Below are 20,649 nucleotides of genomic sequence, written 5' to 3' on the forward strand. Positions count from 1 at the left end.
ATTTTGCTAACTGAATAAACCTTTTTTCTCGCTTCTCTACTTGGCTGGCTCCACCACGCACGGCTTGCCAAGGTCTCATTTAAACCAGAGGATACGGTATTAACATGGCTTCTGAACTTCTGAAACATCTGGAAGCGATGAGCACAAGAAAGACTAATTTATTAAAGTATGTCTAATATGTCGGGCCGGAAAGACAAGTTGAAGGGTCTGCAAAGGTATATAGGTATAGGTACCAGAAGTCATCTCAAAGGATTCTCAATCATATGCTATCTTCAACAATCATAATTCTTCGGTTTCTGCTTCGAATATCCAACTTTCCCTATTAGCACATTATACTTACTACTCCATCAATATGATGTTCATCAAGCCTATCGTCGCCGCAGCTGTTCTCTCAGTCTCTGTCGTAACAGCAGCACCTGCCGATCTCTCTGCCAGACAGGACAACCGGCAAATCTCGCTTTGCATCGACCCTAACCGATCTGACTGCTGGGACTTCACTTGGACCGCAGGCCGCTGCAGTAAGAATCTATTTTCCCAAAACATTGGATCGAAGCTTACCAGGTTGCAGGTGATCTGAGCTCGAATTTAGATGATAAGATAACCAGTATTGATACTCGGGACGTCTCATGCCAGTTCTATAGGTAAGGCTCTTGTACTGCCCTTTAACCCAAGTCCAGAAAGCTAATCGAGAAAACAGGGACCACGGGTGTTCTGGCCCTTATTTCACTTATGACGGTATCGTTAGTGACATTTTAAAACTCCCACAAATTGCTTATCTCAACGACGCAGTCTCTTCTTGGGTTTGCAATCCATGAGGAGCTGGTTTCCCAAAAAAATCCCAAATAGCCTGGATTGGACTGTGGTATAGCTCGGACTCGATGGGATTGTCTAGCATCATTGCGTTATACGAAAATTTGATCAGGAATCAATTTACGCTTTCACCCCCATCAAGCTTGCCTGCATGCCTGCCCGTGCTTCACTGAAAAAATCCCCTTACTTCTAAATAAGCCTCGCGTGAACCAGAAGAGAATTGAAGGCGAGGTAAATAAAGAATGCTTGGAAAGAAGCTGCTCAAACTAACCCAGAAGCGCAAATCTGGAGCAATAGGTAGCAATCAAGCATAATCGCTACTAAGGTCACGCACAATAAACTCTCCCTGTTCCTTATACTATAAACACCATGGGCCCTTCTTCAGATGTGTACCAAGCGCAACGCGACCCGTAAAACTCATCGCTATACCTGATACTCGTGGCCACCCCGCGAAACTACAACTCGCTGCGCTTATCCTCTCTGCTGCATCGGGTTCTGGCTCGGGTGCTGACCTAGCTAGGGTCAAGCCTTTAAGCCGTTGCTCTAAGAAAGGTCCTTTGCTGCCGAGGAACCGATGATTTCTTATACCGGGGGCTCCAAGACGGTTTTGCCTTAGAGTAGACGTGCATCCAGTTTCGCAGCCATTGCTAAAGCTCAATCGAACCATCGGTAGCTTCGCCGAGAACGCAGCGATAGCTTTCTCGGACACGCTCCCTCGTCGATTCGTCATCCAAAGAGCAACTGCTATGTACATATGCTGTACGTAACCTCGCTTAGTAGCTAGGCAGCTTGCCAGGCACGTGATCTAGTAGCGAAATGTACTGGAAAGATGGATTGGCCTCGGCAGGCCTCGAGCCTTTGGAGTATCTTACCTGCTGCTGCTGGTGAGCATATGGGTCAAAATCTCGAAAGACTATTGATGCTACTCGATCAGAAAGATTCGGCAGCGTACTCGAGCCCTACTGAAGCTTTTTGATAGGCAGATTTGCCCATTGATGTTGACTTTATATGCCTCTTTGCAGCTTGGTCTAACATGTTTAGAGCGCTATGATGGTGATATATTACGTGACAGTACATCAGCAGCCAGTTTCTTCTGCTGAAAAGGCAGCAGATAATGCGAATTGCTAATATAAACTATATTATTATACATCAAGACTTCGTTTGATGTTGAGCAATAGAGGCTCATAATAATCGCGCTTCTACCGACACAGAAGGGCGAGACTAGTCAAGCGAGTTCAATTTTTATCAGACACTCTCAATCACAACTACTCCATCCTCCGCTTCCAGAAGCTTTCCTACCACTACCAAGCATTGTGAGATTGGTATTCACAGTATTGGTCGTCTAAGTCCTATCCAAACTGATTTCAGTATGGCCACCGAGAAAGCAACGGCTGTTCAAAAGGATGTCATTCTGCTGGACTCTGGGGGCCACGGCACTTTAGAAATACTGAAGGTCGTCAAAATCTTCGATGATGCTGGTGTCACCTGATGCTTGGTTGGAGTTTCGGCCTTGAAGCATTATGGTGTGTGGAGAGCTAGACTTGTGAGTCTCCCAGATCTACGAAATCCTTAGTCGACCGAATACAGGCACAATCTGACCTGTGATCTAGGGCTGGCAGCTCTGTGTACCAGCAGAACTCTTGGATAAAGCGTCCGACGTGTTGAACTCAAGCCCCGCATAACAAAGTCTACGAATCTTGTCGGCACGATGCCCCTCCGCAAATATACTCTTTGCGGCACACATTTACCCGACTCAAGTTGAAGGTTCTTAATCTCCACTTCGATATCATAGCTGCACACGACTGCCAGCTTGTTTGTGACCCATCGAATTTCGAATGGAGCCAAATGGGACTCCATTCCGGAAGCTTCATGTATTTGCCCAAAGTCTACTCGAAACTCTGAGCTGGGCGGGCATAATTGATTTGATCGACGGGATGAAATTGACCGAGGAATGGGGGGCAACACAACTTGGTCTTGACAAGACGAGTGATGTTGCCCGGGCGTTAGACAAGAACGAGAAAATCCGCGCCTCTGTTCCTCTCACCATGGGATCCTGTTTTCTAGAGGTAGACGAGGGCCCTGTGAACCTAAAGCACATCTGGAACAACGAGGTACGAGCGAAGGAAATGAGGATTGGAGAAGAGACACCGAAAGAAGTATTTGTCACTATGTTTTGTACCAAAGACGATGAAGGTCCTCGACTGAGGAACAGACTATTCTGCTAAAAGGGAGGAAATGGACTTTGCTAACTATGTTTGCCGATTAGAAACTAAGACGGAGAAAAACCCAATAGCTGCAATAGGCTCTGAACGCGGGGTCACGTTCTTATTTATATTAGAGTGCCTGTTTGTTTTTTGTTGACGTTAAAATAAAGCACATCAATGGCGCACGTACACTTTCTTGTCTGTCTAATAGTGGACCTGTACGCCTGCAGATCCTGACTTATACCCCGCTAATGAGATTCCTACGTCACCCATATTCATCCCATCTTGCGATTCTCGATTTCCTCAATCAACTCTCAACACAAAACAAAGTTTCTCTGGCATCCAGCTTTTGCATCCAGGAAGGACTGACCGGTGGAGCCGGAAAATATGCAAATGCCCGACGAAATCCTCAACGATATCTCGCATCGCCGCTACAACCCACTCCGGGGTAGCTGGCTGCTTGTCTCTCCGCATCGTACCAAGAGGCCATGGCAGTCAGTATATATATCTTCAACCCAAGTATAACCACCACAGAGTACTAATAGAATTTCAGAGGTCAGAAAGAAGAGCCTTTAAGAGTCACACTTCCAGAATACGATCCTGAGGTACTCCACCTCAAATACCGCATGACAGAAGAGATTTTGATACCAACAGTGCTACCTCTGCCCGGGCAACAAAAGAGCCCAAGGCGATGTGAACCCGTCGTATAAGGAGCCGTTCTTCTTCGTTAACGACTACAGCGCAGTAAAGGAATCCCAGGCCGAGTATCAAGCCGACGGAGACGCCAATGGTCAGTCCTGGCGCACTGCTCATAGCCAACAGCCACAAAACAAAAGAAATCTTTTTCAAAGCTGACACATCAATCCCATCCATCCTCAACAGACCTCTCCAACACCCTCCTCCGCGCTGCCCCCGTGACAGGAAAATGCTACGTGCTAACCTTCTCCCCGACGCACAACAAAACGCTCGCAGACCTCACCCCCCTCGAGATCCTCCCCGTAGTAAAAACATGGACCGCACTCTACGCATCACACATCTCTCCGTCCTCCCCCTTGTCCAAGATCCCCCAACCAGCTCCAGCAGCGGGACAAGAACTGGTGAAGACAGTAGAGCAGTACCGCTGGATGCAAATATTTGAGAACAAAGGCGCGGCGATGGGGTGCTCGAACCCGCATCCGCACGGGCAGATATGGACGACGACCGGTCTCCCCGAGGAGCCTGCTACGGAACTCACGAATCAGGTCGCTTACATGCGAGAGAAGGGGAGAAGTTTGCTGTGCGATTACGTGAAAGTGGAGCTGGAGAAGAGGGAGAGAGTGGTGTTTGAGAATGCAAGCTTTCTGGTCTTATGTCCGTGGTGGGCGGTATGGCCGTTCGAGGTCATGGTGGTGAGCAAGGCGCATAAGAGGGCGCTTGTTGATCTGAGTGAGAGCGAGCAGGGGGATTTCGCGGAGGCCGTAGGTGAGGTTACGAGGAGGTATGATAATTTGTTCGAGACGAGCTTTCCGTATAGTAGGTGACCCCCTTTCTATTCCTTCCTTGCTTAGACTCGGTTGTGGTCGCTCGGGAGTTAGCGATGGATGAGCGTTAATGAGAGCAGGCTCTGGCATCCATCAAGCTCCCCTCGAAGGCACGGATGATGAGATCAACAGCAGTCATCTGCATATGCATTTCTACCCTCCTCTTCTGCGCAGCGCCACAGTGCGCAAGTTTCTTGTAGGTTACGAGTTGATGGCTGAGCCGCAGCGGGATATCACGCCCGAGCAAGCTGCCAAAAGGTTGCGCGAGGACTGTGGAGGAGAGCTATACAGGAGGAACCCCAAGTAACCTTGCTCCATCTCGCCACCTCGACTTAGATACCAGAGCATAGCATAGCAAAGAGTTCGTCCGTAAACATAGGCCGTACATTTCCTGCTGAGCTTCCTCCTCCCTCAATACACACACACACCCCTGTTATATCTCAACCGGTGGCTAAGAGGGCACGTAAAAATCCCACTGCACCCACATCCACACCAGACTCCCCGTCGCCACACACACCGGAAACACCAGTCCCTCCCCTAACCTCGCCGTCCGGTACACCCACCACTCACTCATGAAGTGGGCCCACGCCACCGCATACGTGATGAAGGCCAGCTGGTAGAAGGCCGGGTGGGCGATGTTGTACGCGGCGTACATCCGCGTCGCGCTCTGGATCAGCGTCCACGTCCCGAACGTCCGCGACTGGAGGGGCGTGACGGGGGATGACGATAGTCGCGAGGCGGATGATGGGGTGCGGGGGGGATTGGAGGGGGAGGGTTTCGGACCGGCGTAGAGGCGCGCGGTGTAGGAGGTTGTGAGGTAGGATTGGATGCTGTTGCCGAAGGCTACGAGGGAGATCTGGGTGTATGTTAGGGCTGGTTCCTGGGAGGTTGGAAGGGGAGGAGAGGGGATGATGGGGGGGGGGGGGGGGGGGGGGGGGGGGGGCGGAGGGGCAACGTACGAAGAAAAGCCATTGCGGGAGGTAGCCTTCGTGTTGGGGGAGGTGGGAGCTGATTGTTTTGAGGAGGGACGACATCTTTGGGCACCAATTAGGTAGTGTTCCCTTTGAAGCTTCAGGTCGACTTCTTAGAAAGTCCTTGAGGTTGTCCCAATGTTCACCTGGGATTTTTTTTTGGGGAGGAGATCTGAGCCCTTTGAACGATCAGTCGTATGCGAGTAACCGAGCCCCTTTTCAAACCGTTGTCGCGTTTGTTGACTTTGATTGTCGTCGGAGAAACTTTCCCGCGTCAAGAGTGTCTTGGCTGCGAAGTACCCTGCTGATCTCCCAATCCGACCCACCTAAAATATTTCCCAACCAAACCTCAACGACCTCACTTCCAAAGCTCTAACATCACAACTGCAACAATGGAATACCTCAAGCTGGACAGTATTCCCGCCCCATTTCTGGCATTTTTTGCTGGAATTGGCGCTCTCTGGCTTGGAAGTAAAGTGGTTAGCTATGTGCGACTACTGCTGAGCTTGTTTGTGCTCAGTGGGAAAAACGTATGTCCCAACACCCTCAGCACCTCCCAAATACCTGATTTGTAGGTTATGCTTGTGAGTTGATGCTGATCAGTTGTCTAGCTTCGTACCTACGGCAAGAAAGGCACCTGGGCAATCGTCACCGGCGCCTCCGACGGCATCGGCAAAGAATATGCCATTCAGCTCGCTCAAAAGGGCTTCAACCTCCTCCTCATCTCGCGCACCGCCTCAAAGCTTACTACCCTCTCCACCGAAATCACGCAAAAGTATGCCGGTGCCCACCTCTCGGTCAAGACGCTAGCCATGGACTTCTCGCTCAACAAGGACGAGGACTACGCGAAGCTCAAAGCGCTGGTTGATTCTCTGGATGTGGGCATCTTGGTAAATAACGTGGGGCAGAGCCATAGTATCCCGGTGCCGTTTGCGATTACGCCCAAGGACGAGGTCAAGCAGATTATTGAGATTAACTGCGTGGCCACTCTCAGGGTGACGCAGATTGTGGTGCCGGGGATGATCCAACGGAAACGAGGACTTATCCTTACCATGGGCTCGTTTGGTGGACTTCTGCCTACCCCGCTTCTGGCCACGTACTCGGGCTCCAAGGCATTCTTGCAACAGTGGTCTACGGCCTTGGGTGGGGAGCTCAAAGGGTCGGGTGTGGACGTTGAGTTGGTGCTCAGCTACCTCGTCACAACGGCCATGTCGAAGATCCGCAAGACAAGCATGTTCATCCCGAGTCCGCGCATGTTTGTTAAGAGCGTGCTAGGTAAGGTGGGGAGAAGGGGCGGCGCACAGAACATGGCGTTTACGAGTACGCCGTTCTGGGGCCATGCGCTGATGCAGTGGTGGTTGGAGAATACGGTTGGGCTTGGGGGGGAGATGGTTGTGGTGCAGAATCGCAAGATGCACGAAAGTATTCGGAGGAGGGCGCTGAAAAAGGCGGAGAGAGAGGCCAAGAAGGTCTGAGAAGTGTAGGGACGGAGCTGGACAAGGGGGGTTGAGACTGTCCTGTTACCCTTTGATCTCAGAGGCAGGCTGAGACTCGGCACCCATAGGTACCAACCATATTTCTAAAGGCGCAGTAGCTGAACCAATGCATTATTATAATGATCATGGATATAGCTGATCTCAGGGAAGGGAATAGCAATATGATAAATCTGTCGGTGATCATCCCAAGTCTCGCGAGGCTGAGAAGATCTACACAGATGGCAGCGAAGCCTGGTCCTCAAAATCAGGTGAATTTGAAACCAAACTGGAATAATGTGGATGAATCAGCTGTGACTGGACGGCTTCAATTGCTTCTCGAGTTACCAGGATTGTTCAATCCATACTCCACAGGAGCCTTGTTTCTGGTCCGTGCACCTGACTCGTACTTTTTTTGGGGGAGAGCACCGTCAACTTCAACGCGTCTCGAGAACTCTTGAGATGCGCCTCGAACCCGCCCTGGTCCCCGAAATCTCAACCACCCCAATCACTGCCGTCGCGAAACATCTTGCCTACTTGCCATCACCTCAATCCTTTTTCATGAAGTTTTCCTAATCCTCGAAAACAATCTTGAGCAGTACTGCGACCGTGATAGCCAGCGTCAACGGGCTCAGCTCTCCTCCACCAACCCCAAAAGCAATGGCATACCCAGCTACACCACAAAGACCTCTCCCAGGCGCATACTTTGCAACTCCTGCAGCTTCTAGATTTGGCCCAGGTCCTCCCATCCGACAGCCTCTCTTTGGCCAGAACGGGCGCCAGCCTCCTGCAGGTCCAACTCCAAACGATGGAAACCCAAACCCTCAATCGCAAGAGACTCCTGCTCCTAGAGCTCTGCCTCCGGTGCTGCGAGCAGCTAATACTATAAATGCCGTGCTGGATCGAGAAGTACGCTTCCCTGAGATCGATAGCTATGTTAGACGTAAGCTGCGCCGGATCCCTACCTCAAAAAGAGCACAGCTAATAAATTATGGGCTTGCGCAGAGGGCATTTCTTCCGACTATGATCTCCCACAGCACAACACCGAGGCTGCTTGGGCGCCTTTTCAACGGACCCGAATGTACGATATCCCCGACCGCATCCTCGAGCAGTACAACCGCGCGGAAGTGCAGACGATGATGGGCCTCTTCGCAGAGCTGAATCACGCTTGGGTAGTGATTGACAATTCGCTATACCTCTGGGACTACACCAATCCGAATCCAGAGGTCATCGGCTTCGAAGAGCAGGCGAATACCATTACGGCCGTCAAGCTGGTTGTGCCGAGAGCAGGCGTTTTTGTCAATGAGATCAAGTATCTGCTGGTGGTGGCTACGACCGCGGAGATCATCCTTTTGGGCGTGTCCACGACGATCGAGACGACGCCGCTGACTTCGAGGTTGGATAATACAGGAGTAAGGACGGTCTCGCTGTACCAGACCAGAATGACGCTGGGCATCCGGGGAATTAATGTGGAGGTTATCGAGGGCTCGAGGACGACTGGTCGAATCTTCTTTACGGGGAGGGCGGATAATGAAGTTTACGAATTGACATATCAGCAAGAAGAGAAGTGGTTTGCGAGCAGATGTGGGAAGGTCTGCCATACTAGCCCTGGATATTCTTCTCTAGTGCCGGTCTTATGGGGACCGAGATCACAGGAGCATGTAGTGTCGATGGTGGTGGACGATAGCAGACGACTGCTCTACACCCTGTCCTCTGAGTCTTCGATCCGAACCTTCTACATGGATACGGACGTCAGTCTACAGCAAGTTATTGAGAAGAGACGCCAAGAATGCTTGCGGGATATTAGTCACATGGTCTCACAGTCGCCTCTTCTTACGAACACGATGAGGATCTGCTCGATCAGCCCTATATCTGCAAACGAAGGATCCAAGCTTCACTTGATGGCCATGACCACCACTGGCTGTAGACTTTTCCTCAGCGCAACTCGTGGCTATGGCGGAAACTATAACAACCAAGGTGCTCCTCAAAGCATGCAAGTTCAACACATCAAATTCCCTCCCCGACTCGATCCCAGACCCCCAAATGCAGCTGCATCTCCATACTCTGGTATTCCCGATACGACTATCGAGACTTCATCGCTTGCACTTGCTTTCTCGCAAATGGGGCTCCGCTTCCCCCCGGGGCTGTTCTTCTGCTTTGTTATGAAGACAAATAACAACGAGCAGGATTCTCTGTTCTTATCTGGTCCAGACACTGGTCGGATAGCTGCACAGGCTCAGGCCAACGCAGCTCCGAGATACTTCGAGCAAGCCTGTTGGATCAGCCTCAACAGTCGTGCCGAAGCTGTTGGCCTTGTCACACCCCCCTTCGCTGCTGCCCCTACCCCTGCAGGGTTTGGAAACGAGCTTGCCGTTCAATTTGATCAACCTCCTCAAGAAGTTGCGATTCTCACAAACACCGGCATTCACGTAATCCGCCGAAGACGACTTGTGGACATCTTTGCTGCTGCCATCCGGAGTCAGGGTGGAGATGAGGGCTTGGAAGCCGAGATCAAGAGGTTCATTAGAAATTATGGACGGGCTGAGACTACTGCGACTGCCCTGGCGGTCGCTTGCGGTCAGGGGAGCGATACAACGCCTGGCGATACCCGAATATCGCGAATCAGCAACCCGGAAACTTTGGAGCTGGCGCGCAAGTGCTTTGTTGAGTTTGGTGGACGACCTTCCTTGAATGAAAACATGGTCTCGGAAGGTCCTTCGCAGGCCATCGACAACGTCAGACCCTCTTCCCGGCACGAGGGCTTGGCAATATATATGGGTCGCCTTATTCGCGCCGTTTGGAAATCATCTGTGATTACTCAAGAAGTACCGGCAAACACAACCGCAGCGATCATCAGGTCTACAGCTGACCCCCAAAAACTTGTTTCAATCCAGGAGGAGCTGACCAAACTGGCAACGTTCTTGGAGAGGAATAGGTCGTTTATCGAGGGTCTTGCTGGTCCAGAGAGTCTGCAACGAGTTGCCAGTCAACAGGAAGAGATCGCTCTTCAGGGCGAACACCAGGCTCTCCACTCCCTACAAAGGCTCAACTCGAACATCATCGAGGGCATCTCTTTTGTTCAGATGCTGTTTGATGAGGGAGTTGACGAAATCTTCGCCAGTCTAGAGGATATTCCTAGACAAGAATTGCGTGACCTGACCTACGAGAAGCTCTTCTCCACTGAGCAAGGCAAGGAGTTAGCCAAGGTCTTGGTGAAGGCCATTGTAAATCGAAATATTGCCAATGGATCCAACGTCGATACTGTTGCTGAAGCTCTCCGTCGTCGTTGTGGAAGCTTCTGCAGTGCTGACGATGTAATCATCTTCAAGGCCCAAGAGCAATTGAAGAAGGCTAGCACACTCACGCCAAACTCCGATATGCAGCGAAAGCTTCTCAACGAGAGCCTCGGCCTTTTCAAGCAGGTTTCGGGAGCTTTGTCTTATGCCTACTTACAAGATGCCGTGGACCAATTCACCAACCTCGGATTCTATGCTGGCGCCATCAGCCTTGCTCTCGTCGCCGCCAAAGAGTCGGACCGAGGCAACAGAGCGTTGGCATGGGTGAACGAGAATAAACCTGCCGACGATCCCCGAGAGCATGAATACGAATTCAGAGAGAGATGTTACGGTCTCGTCCACACCGTCCTCCGCCGAGTTGATGTCGACAATTCTACCTTGCCCCAGTCGATCGATGGACGACCTACCCTCAGTGCAACGAGGCGCACTGAGGCTCACGATGTGGTCAATGACTCGGATGACGAGCTGTTCCAGTTTGGTCTCTACGACTGGTATCTCAGCCAAGGATGGACCGATGTACTGCTTGCTGTTAACTCTAACTTCGTTGTCCAATATCTTACCAGGTCTTCCGTTGCGGATCTGGAACGAGCTGATTTGCTTTGGAGATTCCACGTTCACCGCGATAGTTTTTACGATGCTGCTCTAGTTCAACTTAACTTGGCCAACAGCGATTTCCAGATTACTCTCGCCAAGAGAATCGAATACCTCTCCCGAGCGAAGGCAAATGCTTCCGCCAACACAGTCGGCATTGGACGCCAAGCTCGACAGGTCCTCCTGTACGAGATCACCGAGCTTCTGGACGTAGCAAACATCCAAGACGAGCTTCTTCACTGCGTGCGCGCTGATCCTCGCGGCACAAATGAAACAAGAGACGCACTTGCTTCTCAGCTCGACGGTAACATCCTCAATCTCTCTGAAGTAAGTTCCTATCCCCCCATGACAAAAACTTTACTGATCACAACACTAGCTCTACAATAGATTCGCCGACCCCGCCGCCTACTACGAAATCTGCCTCTCTATCTACGAAGCCGCCTCGCACACCAACGAAGCCGACATCAACGCAACCTGGGTCTCGCTTCTTAACCAGACCCACGAGCGCCACAGTGGGCCCGACTCCACCCAGCAACCATATGAAGCGGTCATCACCATGATCCGCGAAATGTCCACCCGCCTCTCCCGTTCAGAGTCAACCTTCTCCCCACACAACATGATCCCTCTCCTGGCCGCCTACGCTGTAGACAGGGCAGTCACGCAAACTGGCACTCCAGCAGGTTCCCGTACCTGGCTCCCAGACCTCTTCCTTGAAGTTGGCTTCCCGCCCGAGACGATCCTATCAGTGCTCAGAGATATGTGGCAGAACTCTGCGCCGCCGTTTGTGGGAGGTGCGAAGAAGAGCCTGCTGGCGAGCTGGATGGTGTATGTAGTGGAGCAGTGGTACATGGAGTGTGTGCGCACTAACCAGCCCCTGTATGGAGGCGGCGATAATGCCGACGAGGTAATGGATATTCTCATTGATCTTGAGCGTGCACCGGGGGCTCTGACGCCGCAAGAGTCGCATGATAGCCAGGAGCTGAGGAAGAGGGTATTGAGGGCTTTCTGATGAGCAGCTATTCCTCTTCTTGTCGACCCGACGTGCCGAACCGGCAAGGGGGGAAATGAGACTGGGGACTGAGATGATAGTGCAGGGAAAGGGAAGCACGCGCAAAAGGGAAGCTAGCAAGCGCGAGTGATAGATATACAGCATACCACGGCGTTTTTTATAATTACTTCATCTTCTGTGGGCGGAGTGTAGGATGAATGGATGGATGAATTGGAACAAGTTTTCAGATCTTGCTTGTACTTGGCCGGCTGGCTGGGTGGTTGGAGATTTACCACTCGCCATTGGCGGGGATCACGGGTCCTGGTACAGAGGTGTGGGAAGAAAGGGATCTTGCACATGTGTATTTTAAAAGATTCTTGCAAGATGGAGAGGCAGAAGAAGGGGGGGCGGAGGGGAGGAAGGGAAGAAGGAGAGAGGATGGGAAAGAGAGGAGGGGAGGGAAGGGGGTGGTTGATACCAATTTGACTGATGAATGTATATGTCTGTCTAGACGTGTCTTACTTGTCTCTCCTTTCCCTCCCCTTTTCAAGTCTCTCGGAAGATCCCGTATCAAGGCCGGTAGGTTCGTTTCGGATGCGGAACTGGCTGGGAGCTCATTGCGGATCGATCAAGGGCTAGATACCTAGGCTTATCTGGGTAGGCGGGTTGGTTTGGTGGGTTGGCGTTGGCGTGGCTGGTGATCTACCGGTCCCCGTTTCTGGAGAAGACAACTGATGACCAAAGTCGATGTAGGTTACTATGTCCCGATGATCTGCTATCTCATTTGTTTGTACGCTACGGAGAGGGGTCTTTTGTTTTATCACACTTTCATACTTTGCTTCGTATCCACATTTGATTCCGGATCGATTTTTCTATTTCTCCGGATGGAGGGGAGGGTTGGTTGGTTCTGGGAAAATTTGTCGTTGTCGATCGATCACCCTGTTCGATTGCGGTCTTGCAACTACTGACTGGACTGGACTGCTGGTGGGTATGAACTTGGGAGCTTGGAAAGAGGGAGTTGGGCGTATACGCACTGCAGAGACGCATATCGTGTCCCGAAAGACCGGCGTAAGTTTGTACGCAGCTTCCCAGCTCACGAGTCACCCAGGGCGAGAGAAAAGCGCCTGTCGTGAGTGAGAGAGGTTGACACGCAGGTGTTGTATGAATGTATGAATGTATGTATGTATGTATCTTCCACCATCGTAAACCACTCACTGGCCGGGCGCATCCTCTGATCTAAACCGTGGCCCTCGGCCATCAATCTTTCTTGATCCCTCGCTCCCCTCCAGCCGGGCCAACCCCCCGTTCCCAGATGACATTCGTTGAGAGAGGCAACTTGCCCTTTGCCCCCTCCCATTCCCCTTCCTCTTCCCCATTCCCATTCCCTTTCCCCTTCTTCAACCCACACACACACCGCCACCGCCACCAACCCTAAGCGTGCTTCCACGTCCACACTCACTCACTCACTCACTCACTCACTCACTCACTCACTTCACTGACTCACTTCACTCACTTCACACTACGTATCAAACTGCCACTTCTGCAAGCCGCCCCGAAAGCCCTCCCTCGGCGCCCTCCCCGGCACCGCCATCCTGATATCCGCCCGCTGGGCGTACACCTGCGCCGCGCGCGCGCACTCCCGCTTGTGCCTCTTGAAATCCGCCTTCTGGCAGTCGCGCGAGCAGTACCGCACGCTCTGGCACTTGGTGCATGGCTTGAGCGGCTTCTCAGCCCCTTCCTTCTCCTTCTCCTTCTCCTTCTCCCCCTCCCCCTCCCCGGACGAGGACGACGCTGCTTTGGAGCAGTGGGAGCATGTCTGGGGGGGTGAGGCTGGGGATGGAGATGAGGTTGATGAAGAAGAGGAGGGGTCTGGTGGGTTGGGTGTTAGTTGTTGGTTGTTGGTTGTTAGATATTAGATATAAGATATTGGATGATAAGGGGGGGGGGGGATCAGGTGATTTATTTGAGGACGGACGGACATCACTTACCAGTGGTGGTGGTGGGGGGGGACGAGTCGACTGCTGCTGTTGCTGCTGCTTGGGTTGAGCCGCTGCTGCTGCTGCTTGACTCGGCGGCCTGGTTTGACTGCGCTGTGGGGTCTTGATCGGCCATTGATTTGGGGGCAGAGATGGGATTGGCTTGCTTTGTATGGAATTCTTCGGATTCGGGTTGTCTATTCCGTGATTAATTCGAGGAGCCCTTTTTCTTTTTTCTCGCTTTCTTTTTTTTCGCTTATGGCTAGCTGTGTGGTGGGAAAAACCCTCGTCACATGACCTCAGTGCTCGGCCTACCAGAAGAGGATTCTCCTTCCGAAGCTGGTCTATCTCATCTTCTAGGGAAAGTTTGTGGGCTGGTCGGTAGTGAATGGCGAGGCGGGGATACGATCAGTTAGTTCACCTGATGTCCATGATTGGGGACGTGCTCGCTGACAGTCCTGCTCTCACTTAGCCAGGGTTTTTGTTTTGTTTTTCTGCGCGGTTGTTGCCAAATCGGTGTCCCGCGGGGAGGGATACTCAAGCCATACAGTAGCGATAGAGGGCCTTGGTGAGTAGGCCATCTTTACATATCCTCTCGCATCTCAGAATGTTATCATCAACCGTTTCAGACCCTGAAGCATGAGCTCGCTGATCGCGTTCTGATTGGAATCGATCGCTTTACAAGAGCCAAACGCCAACAGGTCAAGGTCCTGTACTCGTCGAGCATATATATCTATACCCCTCCTGCGATCATTGATTCGCTTTCTCTGTCTCCAACTCGATCCCTTCAGACGATGAGCAATTCTCATACTAAAACGGTCATTGAATTTCCCCTTCTTTTGGGGTTCTGTAGCTTCTGAGGTCTTGAAATGCAATAGCAATAGCATATTTTATCTCCCAGGCGCCTGTTCCTCCCATGCCACGGATATAATCGGCGGACCGTACCGCAATATGCAGACGATGGTCGTACTACAATTGACTTATTCAAGCGGCAAGCGCTTCGATTTTGCAGGATTTAAAGGGACTGGGATCTAAGCGAGCCGACTTTTATGCAGTATTCTGACAGCCAACAACGTTGATTTAAGCATTAGCACGTAAAGATCAAGTATCAGAACTAGAGCGAGGCACAGCATATCATCTCTGTGTGTTCCTGGTATATAAAAATAAGGGCATCCATCTCCGTTTTTTTTTTTTTTTTTTTTCTTTTCTTCAAACTATTTCCTGACGCAGTTCCTGTCCTTCAAGAGGCCCTCGTTTATCTCGTCCCGATTGGGAGTCATCACCATGCAGATTCGAGAGGTTCTTCAGATCCACAGGCATAGTAGATCGGCTAGGGCGCCTGGAACCATTACCTCGCAAGTCGATCTTGCTGTCTCGCGCGAAGTTGATGCCCATATAGCTCCGGTCAATTTCGCGACAGCACCCCCACCAAGAGATGTATTTTTCTATTGCAGAGATAAGCCGAGATGACGTGTGTTGGTCAACTACTGATCCTTTCTCGAAAGTCTCGAAAGGGACTGGGACGAAAGCTTGGTGGTGGCAGCATTGATGACGTTGTTGAGGCGAATGCTCATGTCTCCGAACATGAACGCGGCTAAGTGGCGTTACTTAGTACCCGAAAGGATTTGCGTAGATGAGAAAGACCTACATATAGCAAGATAAGGTCCGTAGAGAGTTGTCAGATCAATCTTTTGTTGCAATGGGATGTCCCAGAAAGAGTACTCGAACATGCAGGTGGCGGTGGTGGCGAAGATGAGCATGGAATAAGGGAGAAGGACCAAGGGCCCCTTTGGAGAGTCTACGTATCGGATTAATTAACCAGCGAAGAAAAAAACAAAAAAAAGAGAAAAGGTTCAAGGGTGGGTGTGACCGAAAGGGGCAAGAGAAGCGGTATATATGTATACATACATTTACATACCTGTGTAAAGAAGGCGCAGTGCGATCACCATGGCCGGAGCCTGGTAGAGGATCTCACTGGCGATGAAAGCCTGGAAGAAAGCCGGCTTCGTGACGAAGAATTGGTCGTGGTAGTTCTCAATGTACCAGCCTTCCAAGGCCTTCATGAATCCGGGAACGATTGCGGGTGGGTATATGGCTTGGAGATCCATGACTGGACACGTGTGATATTAGCTCGATATCTATTTTCTGGGTAGGAAGGTAGGTGGTGAGAGAGCTCCCCAGAAATAATTCTTGGATCGGAGGTGATGAGTGAGCCATCTGGGAGCTTGAAGGGGGGGGGCTACACACGAAACATCAGAGGGAGCGAAATGCTGAAATGGATCATGTACGCCAGATCGCGCTTTCGCGAGAGGATTGTCGTTGCCATCGTGTCCGGAGCTGAAAAAATCGGCTGTACTGTTTTAGAGCAGAGAGTGTTTATGTACAAATAAGTCTTGTTGATATATGGCAAAGCCTGTTGATAGTAAGGTCCCGTAGCGTTGGTATTTGGGGCAGGTGGGGAAGTAGAAGTTAAGGTGCGATCAATGTGCACAAAGCTCCACTTCTCATTTTCTGACGTCCGACATTGAATATGAAGACCTTGTGTGAATAACAACTACTAATCCAAACTCAATAAAAAATATATCTACGTCGATATATCACTCACTGTTGTCTTACTAGATTAGGGATTAATTTCCACAATGTTTTGTTAACAGTAAAACATATAAATGTAGTGAAAATGATGTCGGATTTTCGCGAAAAAACCCGATTTCATATGTATTTGGCTTAATAACTTGATGCACATCAATCAAAATATAATAAAAAACTTGTTGCGCATGCAGATCTTAGCTATCATTATTATATTAATAAAGTTTCAATAAATGGATTATTGTTTAGCGGTTTTAAGATTCAGCTTTAAAAACGCTGTTATTATTCAGTTCCTACGGAGTAGAGCTACGGCCGTCGCCCAAGTCAGTAAATAAGCGAGCCCTTATCAACGTCAAGAATGGTATTCCGGCCCACAAAATCCCCTTTCATAAGGTAACAACTTCACAATCTTTATGAACTACTTATGTTATCTGGTAAGAAACTTGCTGATTGAATTGTAGTGATCATTTTGCAATTCAAATCAAGTTGATAGCAAAGGTGGTTGTTTATAAATATGTTTTAATACCCTCAAAAATCCATGACAGAGTTATTGGTCCCGACCTGGAAGCGCTAGATCGGATTCTATTCAAATATATATAAATATATTTACTGGAACTAACGAGTACCATTTAAATGCCTGGCATTTTCTTCTTCCTTTTTTTTTCTTTTCAGAGAAAAGGTATGATATCGATTCCGTATAGGCCTAGAAGAGAGCTTGACCCAGACGCTTGAATCTACTAACGAACAAATCCATCATCTTGGACGAGATCCCCAGTTGTAACCCTCGCTCGACCCACCAAGGATACGACGGAGCTGCAGGTCTACTACTTACGCGCGTTTTACATAATCTGGATGAGGCCTGGGGGTGTTGCCCGATCATACACGGCTTGAGCAGAGCGAGGAATTGTGCTGGAAACCGGCAGAACGAAAGCTTGGAGAAGATTACACTCGCAGTAAAAAAAAAAAAGGTAAAAAGTAAACAAAGTTCTATCAAACCAGGGTTGGGCTGGGTTAGTAAGATCTTGACAGATAGATGGCCCAGACCATGCCCTGCCATGCTCTACCAGGGAAAGAGCGCATCCTGCCGAGGTGCATACAGTATACATAACCCGGTGATCGGAACCGAAGCTGGAGACTCGGTCCCCAATCTCCATAGCCACACAAGAAGAGAAGTCGTAGCAGAGAAACGAATACCTAGCTAGCCTACTATTGACCGACCAGATCAGCAGCTATCGTGATGGGGGAAAAGAAAAGAAAAAGTTCATCTCGCCTCATCGGCTATCGTCTTTTATCGTCTTCTCTCATCAAATATCGCCAGACTCGCTGCATGCTATGCATGCTATCTGTCCGGTCCTCCTCTCCTCTGAGAACGCCCCCCTCCGGCAAACTTCCTCTCTCACCCTCCCTCCCCACACTCACACACTTCCATATCTAACACGGGCTACGTATCTGAACGTGTCCGTCCAAGCGTGGGAGTTATAATCAATAGAACTCGCAAAGCTAAAGGCAAACTGACTGACTGACCGACTACCACTCGCCCCTCAAACCCCCCCCCTCTCAATTAATAAGCAACACAAAGACCTCATACTCAGTCTAATTTTTTTTTTTTAAAAAAAAATATGAATATATATATATATATATATAAATTTGATTAAAACGATTAACGGGCCGCGAATCGAATCGGATCGATAAGGGAAAGGACTTTAAAGCTGCCGAAAAAATGTGCTGATCAATGGACTCCGTAGCTTTTACCTCTCAGAGACCAGGACCGACTGGACTGTCAGGGGAGGAAAGGAAGGGCAGACCTTTATTCAGCTACTTGTCCGCTTGCAGTTGCAAAGTCAAGCTCTCTCATCCTAATAATCATATTGTTAAATCGATTAGATAAAGAAGAAGCGAATTGATGATTCTCAAGCCTTTGGGCAGTACGAATATGCAAAGTATACTACAATTACACACCTTTTAGGACCAAGATTTGTTAACAGGGAAAGTTACGATCAATTAACGGAAAGGTGAATAGGTCTAGGTACTTATATATTCAACTTCTACTCCAACCCTTTTTGCATCACCTTCATACCACATCAACTTTTGAAGTTTTCCCTGAAACCAACTACCCCCCCCTACGCTCAGCTCCTTCGCTTGACCTCACATTTTCGAGCTCCTCGCCTTAAACGCAGCAATCAGCCCCGCAGTCGACGCATCGTGCTCCCCCTTCGCGGCCCCCTCCTCGAGCTCCCCTTGGATCTTCTTTGCCAAGCTCTTCCCCAGCTCAACGCCCCACTGGTCGAAGGAGTTAATGTCCCACACCGCGCCCTCCGTGAAGGTCAGGTGCTCATAATAGACGATCAGCGCGCCCAGCGTAGCCGGCGTGATTTTATCGGCGAGGATGCTCGTCGTGGGCCTGTTACCTAGGAAAGTCTTGTGTTTGAGGAGAGCCGTGGCCGTGTCTTCGGCTTTGAGCTGGGCTTCGTCTTTGCCGACCATTAGGGCCTCGGCCTGCGCGAAGAAGTTCGAGGCGAGCATCTTTTGGTGCTTGTTTGCGTCGATGGGATTGTGGGAGTTGGCGGCGAGGATGAAGTCGGTAGGGATGAGCTTGGTGCCTTGGTGAAGGAGTTGGTAGAAGGAGTGCTGGGCGTTGGTAGCAGGCTCGCCGAAGAGGATGGGGCCTGTGGTGTACTTGATGAAGTCATTGGTGCTGCGGGAGACAGCTTTGCCGTTGGATTCCATGGAGAGTTGTTGGAGGTAGGCCGGAAAGCGGTGGAGGTATTGGTCGAATCTATGCAGCGTAAGCGAGCGTTCAACCGTCAGAACATCAGAAGACTTACGGAGAAACCAAGTGAGTCTGAGCGCCGTAGAAATCCGAGTACCACACACTCAACAGACCAGCAATAACCGGGATGTTCTTCTCCAAAGGCGTCTCTCTGAAATGCTTGTCCATAGCATGAGCACCCTGTAAAAATTCATAGAAGTTCTTGTACCCAATGTGGATAGCCACACTGAGTCCAATGGCCGACCACACACTGTAGCGGCCACCAACCCAGTTCTCAAAGCCAAACATGTTCTTGGCGTCAATGCCGAACTTGGTGACTTCGCTTTCATTAGTCGACAGAGCAACAAAGTGCTTGGCAATGTCGCCCTTGCCGTCGGTCTCCTTCAAGAACCACTCCTTGGCCGAGTTCGCGTTCGTGACGGTCTCGGCAGTGGTGAAGGTCTTGGAGGCGACGAGAAAGAGGGTCGTCTCGGGGTTAGAATCGCGGAGGGCCTCGGCCATATGAGTGCCGTCGATGTTGGAAACGAAGTGGAGGGTTTGCTTGCGGTCGCCGTAGAACTTGAGGGCTTCTGTAACCATGACTGGGCCGCTAGATCATGTCAACACATATCCTTGATGTTAGAAGGACCAGAGAAGATGATAGACTTACAGATCTGAGCCACCAATGCCAATATTGATAATAGTAGTCAACGGCTTTCCAGTGTATCCTTTCCACTCCCCACTGCGAATCTGCTCACTAAAGGTCTCCATATGCGCCAGCTCCTTCCTCACGCCAGGCATCACATCTTCACCATCCACAAATATCTTCTCCTCTCCCGTATTCCTCAAGGCGGCATGCAATACCGCGCGACCCTCGGTATTGTTGATCTTTTCCCCTTTGAACATGGCATCCCTCAGCTCCTCAACCTTGGCATCTTTTGCAACCTGCACAAGCAGCTTGAGGGTCTCCTCGGTTAGGAAGTTCTTGGAGAAGTCGAACAGGATCTCGGTCGAGTCGGCTGGATTGGGAAACTTGAAGGAGAACTTCTCGAAGCGGGAGGGGTCCTTGGCGAATTCGGATTTCAGGACGAAGGACTTGCCCACAGTGTTGTGGTGTTCCTGGAGGACGGCCCAGGAGGGGAGTTCAGTGGCAGCGACCATTTTGACGGGCTGATGTATCGGTGATGTGATTCTTGGTGTTGTGGAGGGATCCTTCGACAAGAAGGGTTGCTTGCAGAACAGAGCAAAGCTTTGCTTTGCTATAAGATCTCAATGAACCGCGGAGGGTAGATATCTGCGTCACCGGGAGTGATGCCGTTTGTGGTTGAAGGGTGTGTGATGTGATTGAAGAGTATGAGATGTGATTGAAGAGTGTGAGATGTGATTGAAGAGTCTAATGATCCGATCTGCAAAGAAGCGCATCAGCAAGTTACTTTGTCTCTGTGATATATATATATATATATATATATATATATATAAGTCTTAC

At 50.3% G+C, this 20,649-nt stretch overlaps 9 protein-coding genes across 9 annotated transcripts; 5 read left to right on the forward strand and 4 right to left on the reverse strand.

The window, feature by feature from the left end:
- Positions 1 to 352: 352 nt before the first annotated feature.
- Positions 353 to 815, forward strand: L3040_001781 (uncharacterized protein; the record flags this gene model as incomplete). The annotated part of the gene is made up of 3 exons (XM_007294456.2): positions 353 to 518; positions 569 to 641; positions 698 to 815. The coding sequence occupies 3 exons, from the start codon at positions 353 to 355 to the stop codon at positions 813 to 815; spliced, it is 357 nt and encodes a 118-aa protein (XP_007294518.2).
- A 1,830-nt stretch (positions 816 to 2,645) lies between these two features.
- On the forward strand, positions 2,646 to 3,035 carry L3040_001782 (uncharacterized protein; the record flags this gene model as incomplete). Its single annotated transcript, XM_007294457.1, has 1 exon — positions 2,646 to 3,035. The coding sequence occupies one exon, from the start codon at positions 2,646 to 2,648 to the stop codon at positions 3,033 to 3,035; it is 390 nt and encodes a 129-aa protein (XP_007294519.1).
- A 372-nt stretch (positions 3,036 to 3,407) lies between these two features.
- On the forward strand, positions 3,408 to 4,841 carry L3040_001783 (uncharacterized protein; the record flags this gene model as incomplete). Its single annotated transcript, XM_007294458.2, has 5 exons — positions 3,408 to 3,508; positions 3,568 to 3,619; positions 3,669 to 3,804; positions 3,897 to 4,526; positions 4,615 to 4,841. 5 exons carry the CDS (start codon positions 3,408 to 3,410, stop codon positions 4,839 to 4,841), a joined length of 1,146 nt encoding a protein of 381 aa, XP_007294520.2.
- A 144-nt stretch (positions 4,842 to 4,985) lies between these two features.
- Positions 4,986 to 5,568, reverse strand: L3040_001784 (uncharacterized protein; the record flags this gene model as incomplete). Its single annotated transcript, XM_066156893.1, has 2 exons — positions 4,986 to 5,390; positions 5,494 to 5,568. The coding sequence occupies 2 exons, from the start codon at positions 5,566 to 5,568 to the stop codon at positions 4,986 to 4,988; spliced, it is 480 nt and encodes a 159-aa protein (XP_066012899.1).
- Positions 5,569 to 5,897: 329 nt separating this feature from the next.
- Positions 5,898 to 6,980, forward strand: L3040_001785 (uncharacterized protein; the record flags this gene model as incomplete). Its single annotated transcript, XM_007294460.1, has 2 exons — positions 5,898 to 6,035; positions 6,117 to 6,980. The coding sequence occupies 2 exons, from the start codon at positions 5,898 to 5,900 to the stop codon at positions 6,978 to 6,980; spliced, it is 1,002 nt and encodes a 333-aa protein (XP_007294522.1).
- Positions 6,981 to 7,637: 657 nt separating this feature from the next.
- L3040_001786 (uncharacterized protein) lies at positions 7,638 to 11,873 on the forward strand (the record flags this gene model as incomplete). Its single annotated transcript, XM_007294461.1, has 3 exons — positions 7,638 to 7,920; positions 7,983 to 11,191; positions 11,241 to 11,873. The coding sequence occupies 3 exons, from the start codon at positions 7,638 to 7,640 to the stop codon at positions 11,871 to 11,873; spliced, it is 4,125 nt and encodes a 1,374-aa protein (XP_007294523.1).
- Positions 11,874 to 13,371: 1,498 nt separating this feature from the next.
- Positions 13,372 to 13,964, reverse strand: L3040_001787 (uncharacterized protein; the record flags this gene model as incomplete). The annotated part of the gene is made up of 2 exons (XM_066156894.1): positions 13,372 to 13,643; positions 13,841 to 13,964. 2 exons carry the CDS (start codon positions 13,962 to 13,964, stop codon positions 13,372 to 13,374), a joined length of 396 nt encoding a protein of 131 aa, XP_066012900.1.
- A 1,348-nt stretch (positions 13,965 to 15,312) lies between these two features.
- L3040_001788 (uncharacterized protein) lies at positions 15,313 to 16,154 on the reverse strand (the record flags this gene model as incomplete). Its single annotated transcript, XM_007294463.2, has 4 exons — positions 15,313 to 15,422; positions 15,477 to 15,626; positions 15,747 to 15,938; positions 16,076 to 16,154. The coding sequence occupies 4 exons, from the start codon at positions 16,152 to 16,154 to the stop codon at positions 15,313 to 15,315; spliced, it is 531 nt and encodes a 176-aa protein (XP_007294525.2).
- A 2,405-nt stretch (positions 16,155 to 18,559) lies between these two features.
- On the reverse strand, positions 18,560 to 20,324 carry L3040_001789 (uncharacterized protein; the record flags this gene model as incomplete). Its single annotated transcript, XM_007294464.2, has 3 exons — positions 18,560 to 19,190; positions 19,240 to 19,773; positions 19,834 to 20,324. The coding sequence occupies 3 exons, from the start codon at positions 20,322 to 20,324 to the stop codon at positions 18,560 to 18,562; spliced, it is 1,656 nt and encodes a 551-aa protein (XP_007294526.1).
- Between the last annotated feature and the right edge of the window lie 325 nt (positions 20,325 to 20,649).

This window comes from Drepanopeziza brunnea, assembly GCF_022702325.1.
Source record: "Drepanopeziza brunnea f. sp. 'multigermtubi' strain 214-2 chromosome Unknown ctg2, whole genome shotgun sequence".
NCBI lineage: Eukaryota > Fungi > Ascomycota > Leotiomycetes > Helotiales > Drepanopezizaceae > Drepanopeziza > Drepanopeziza brunnea.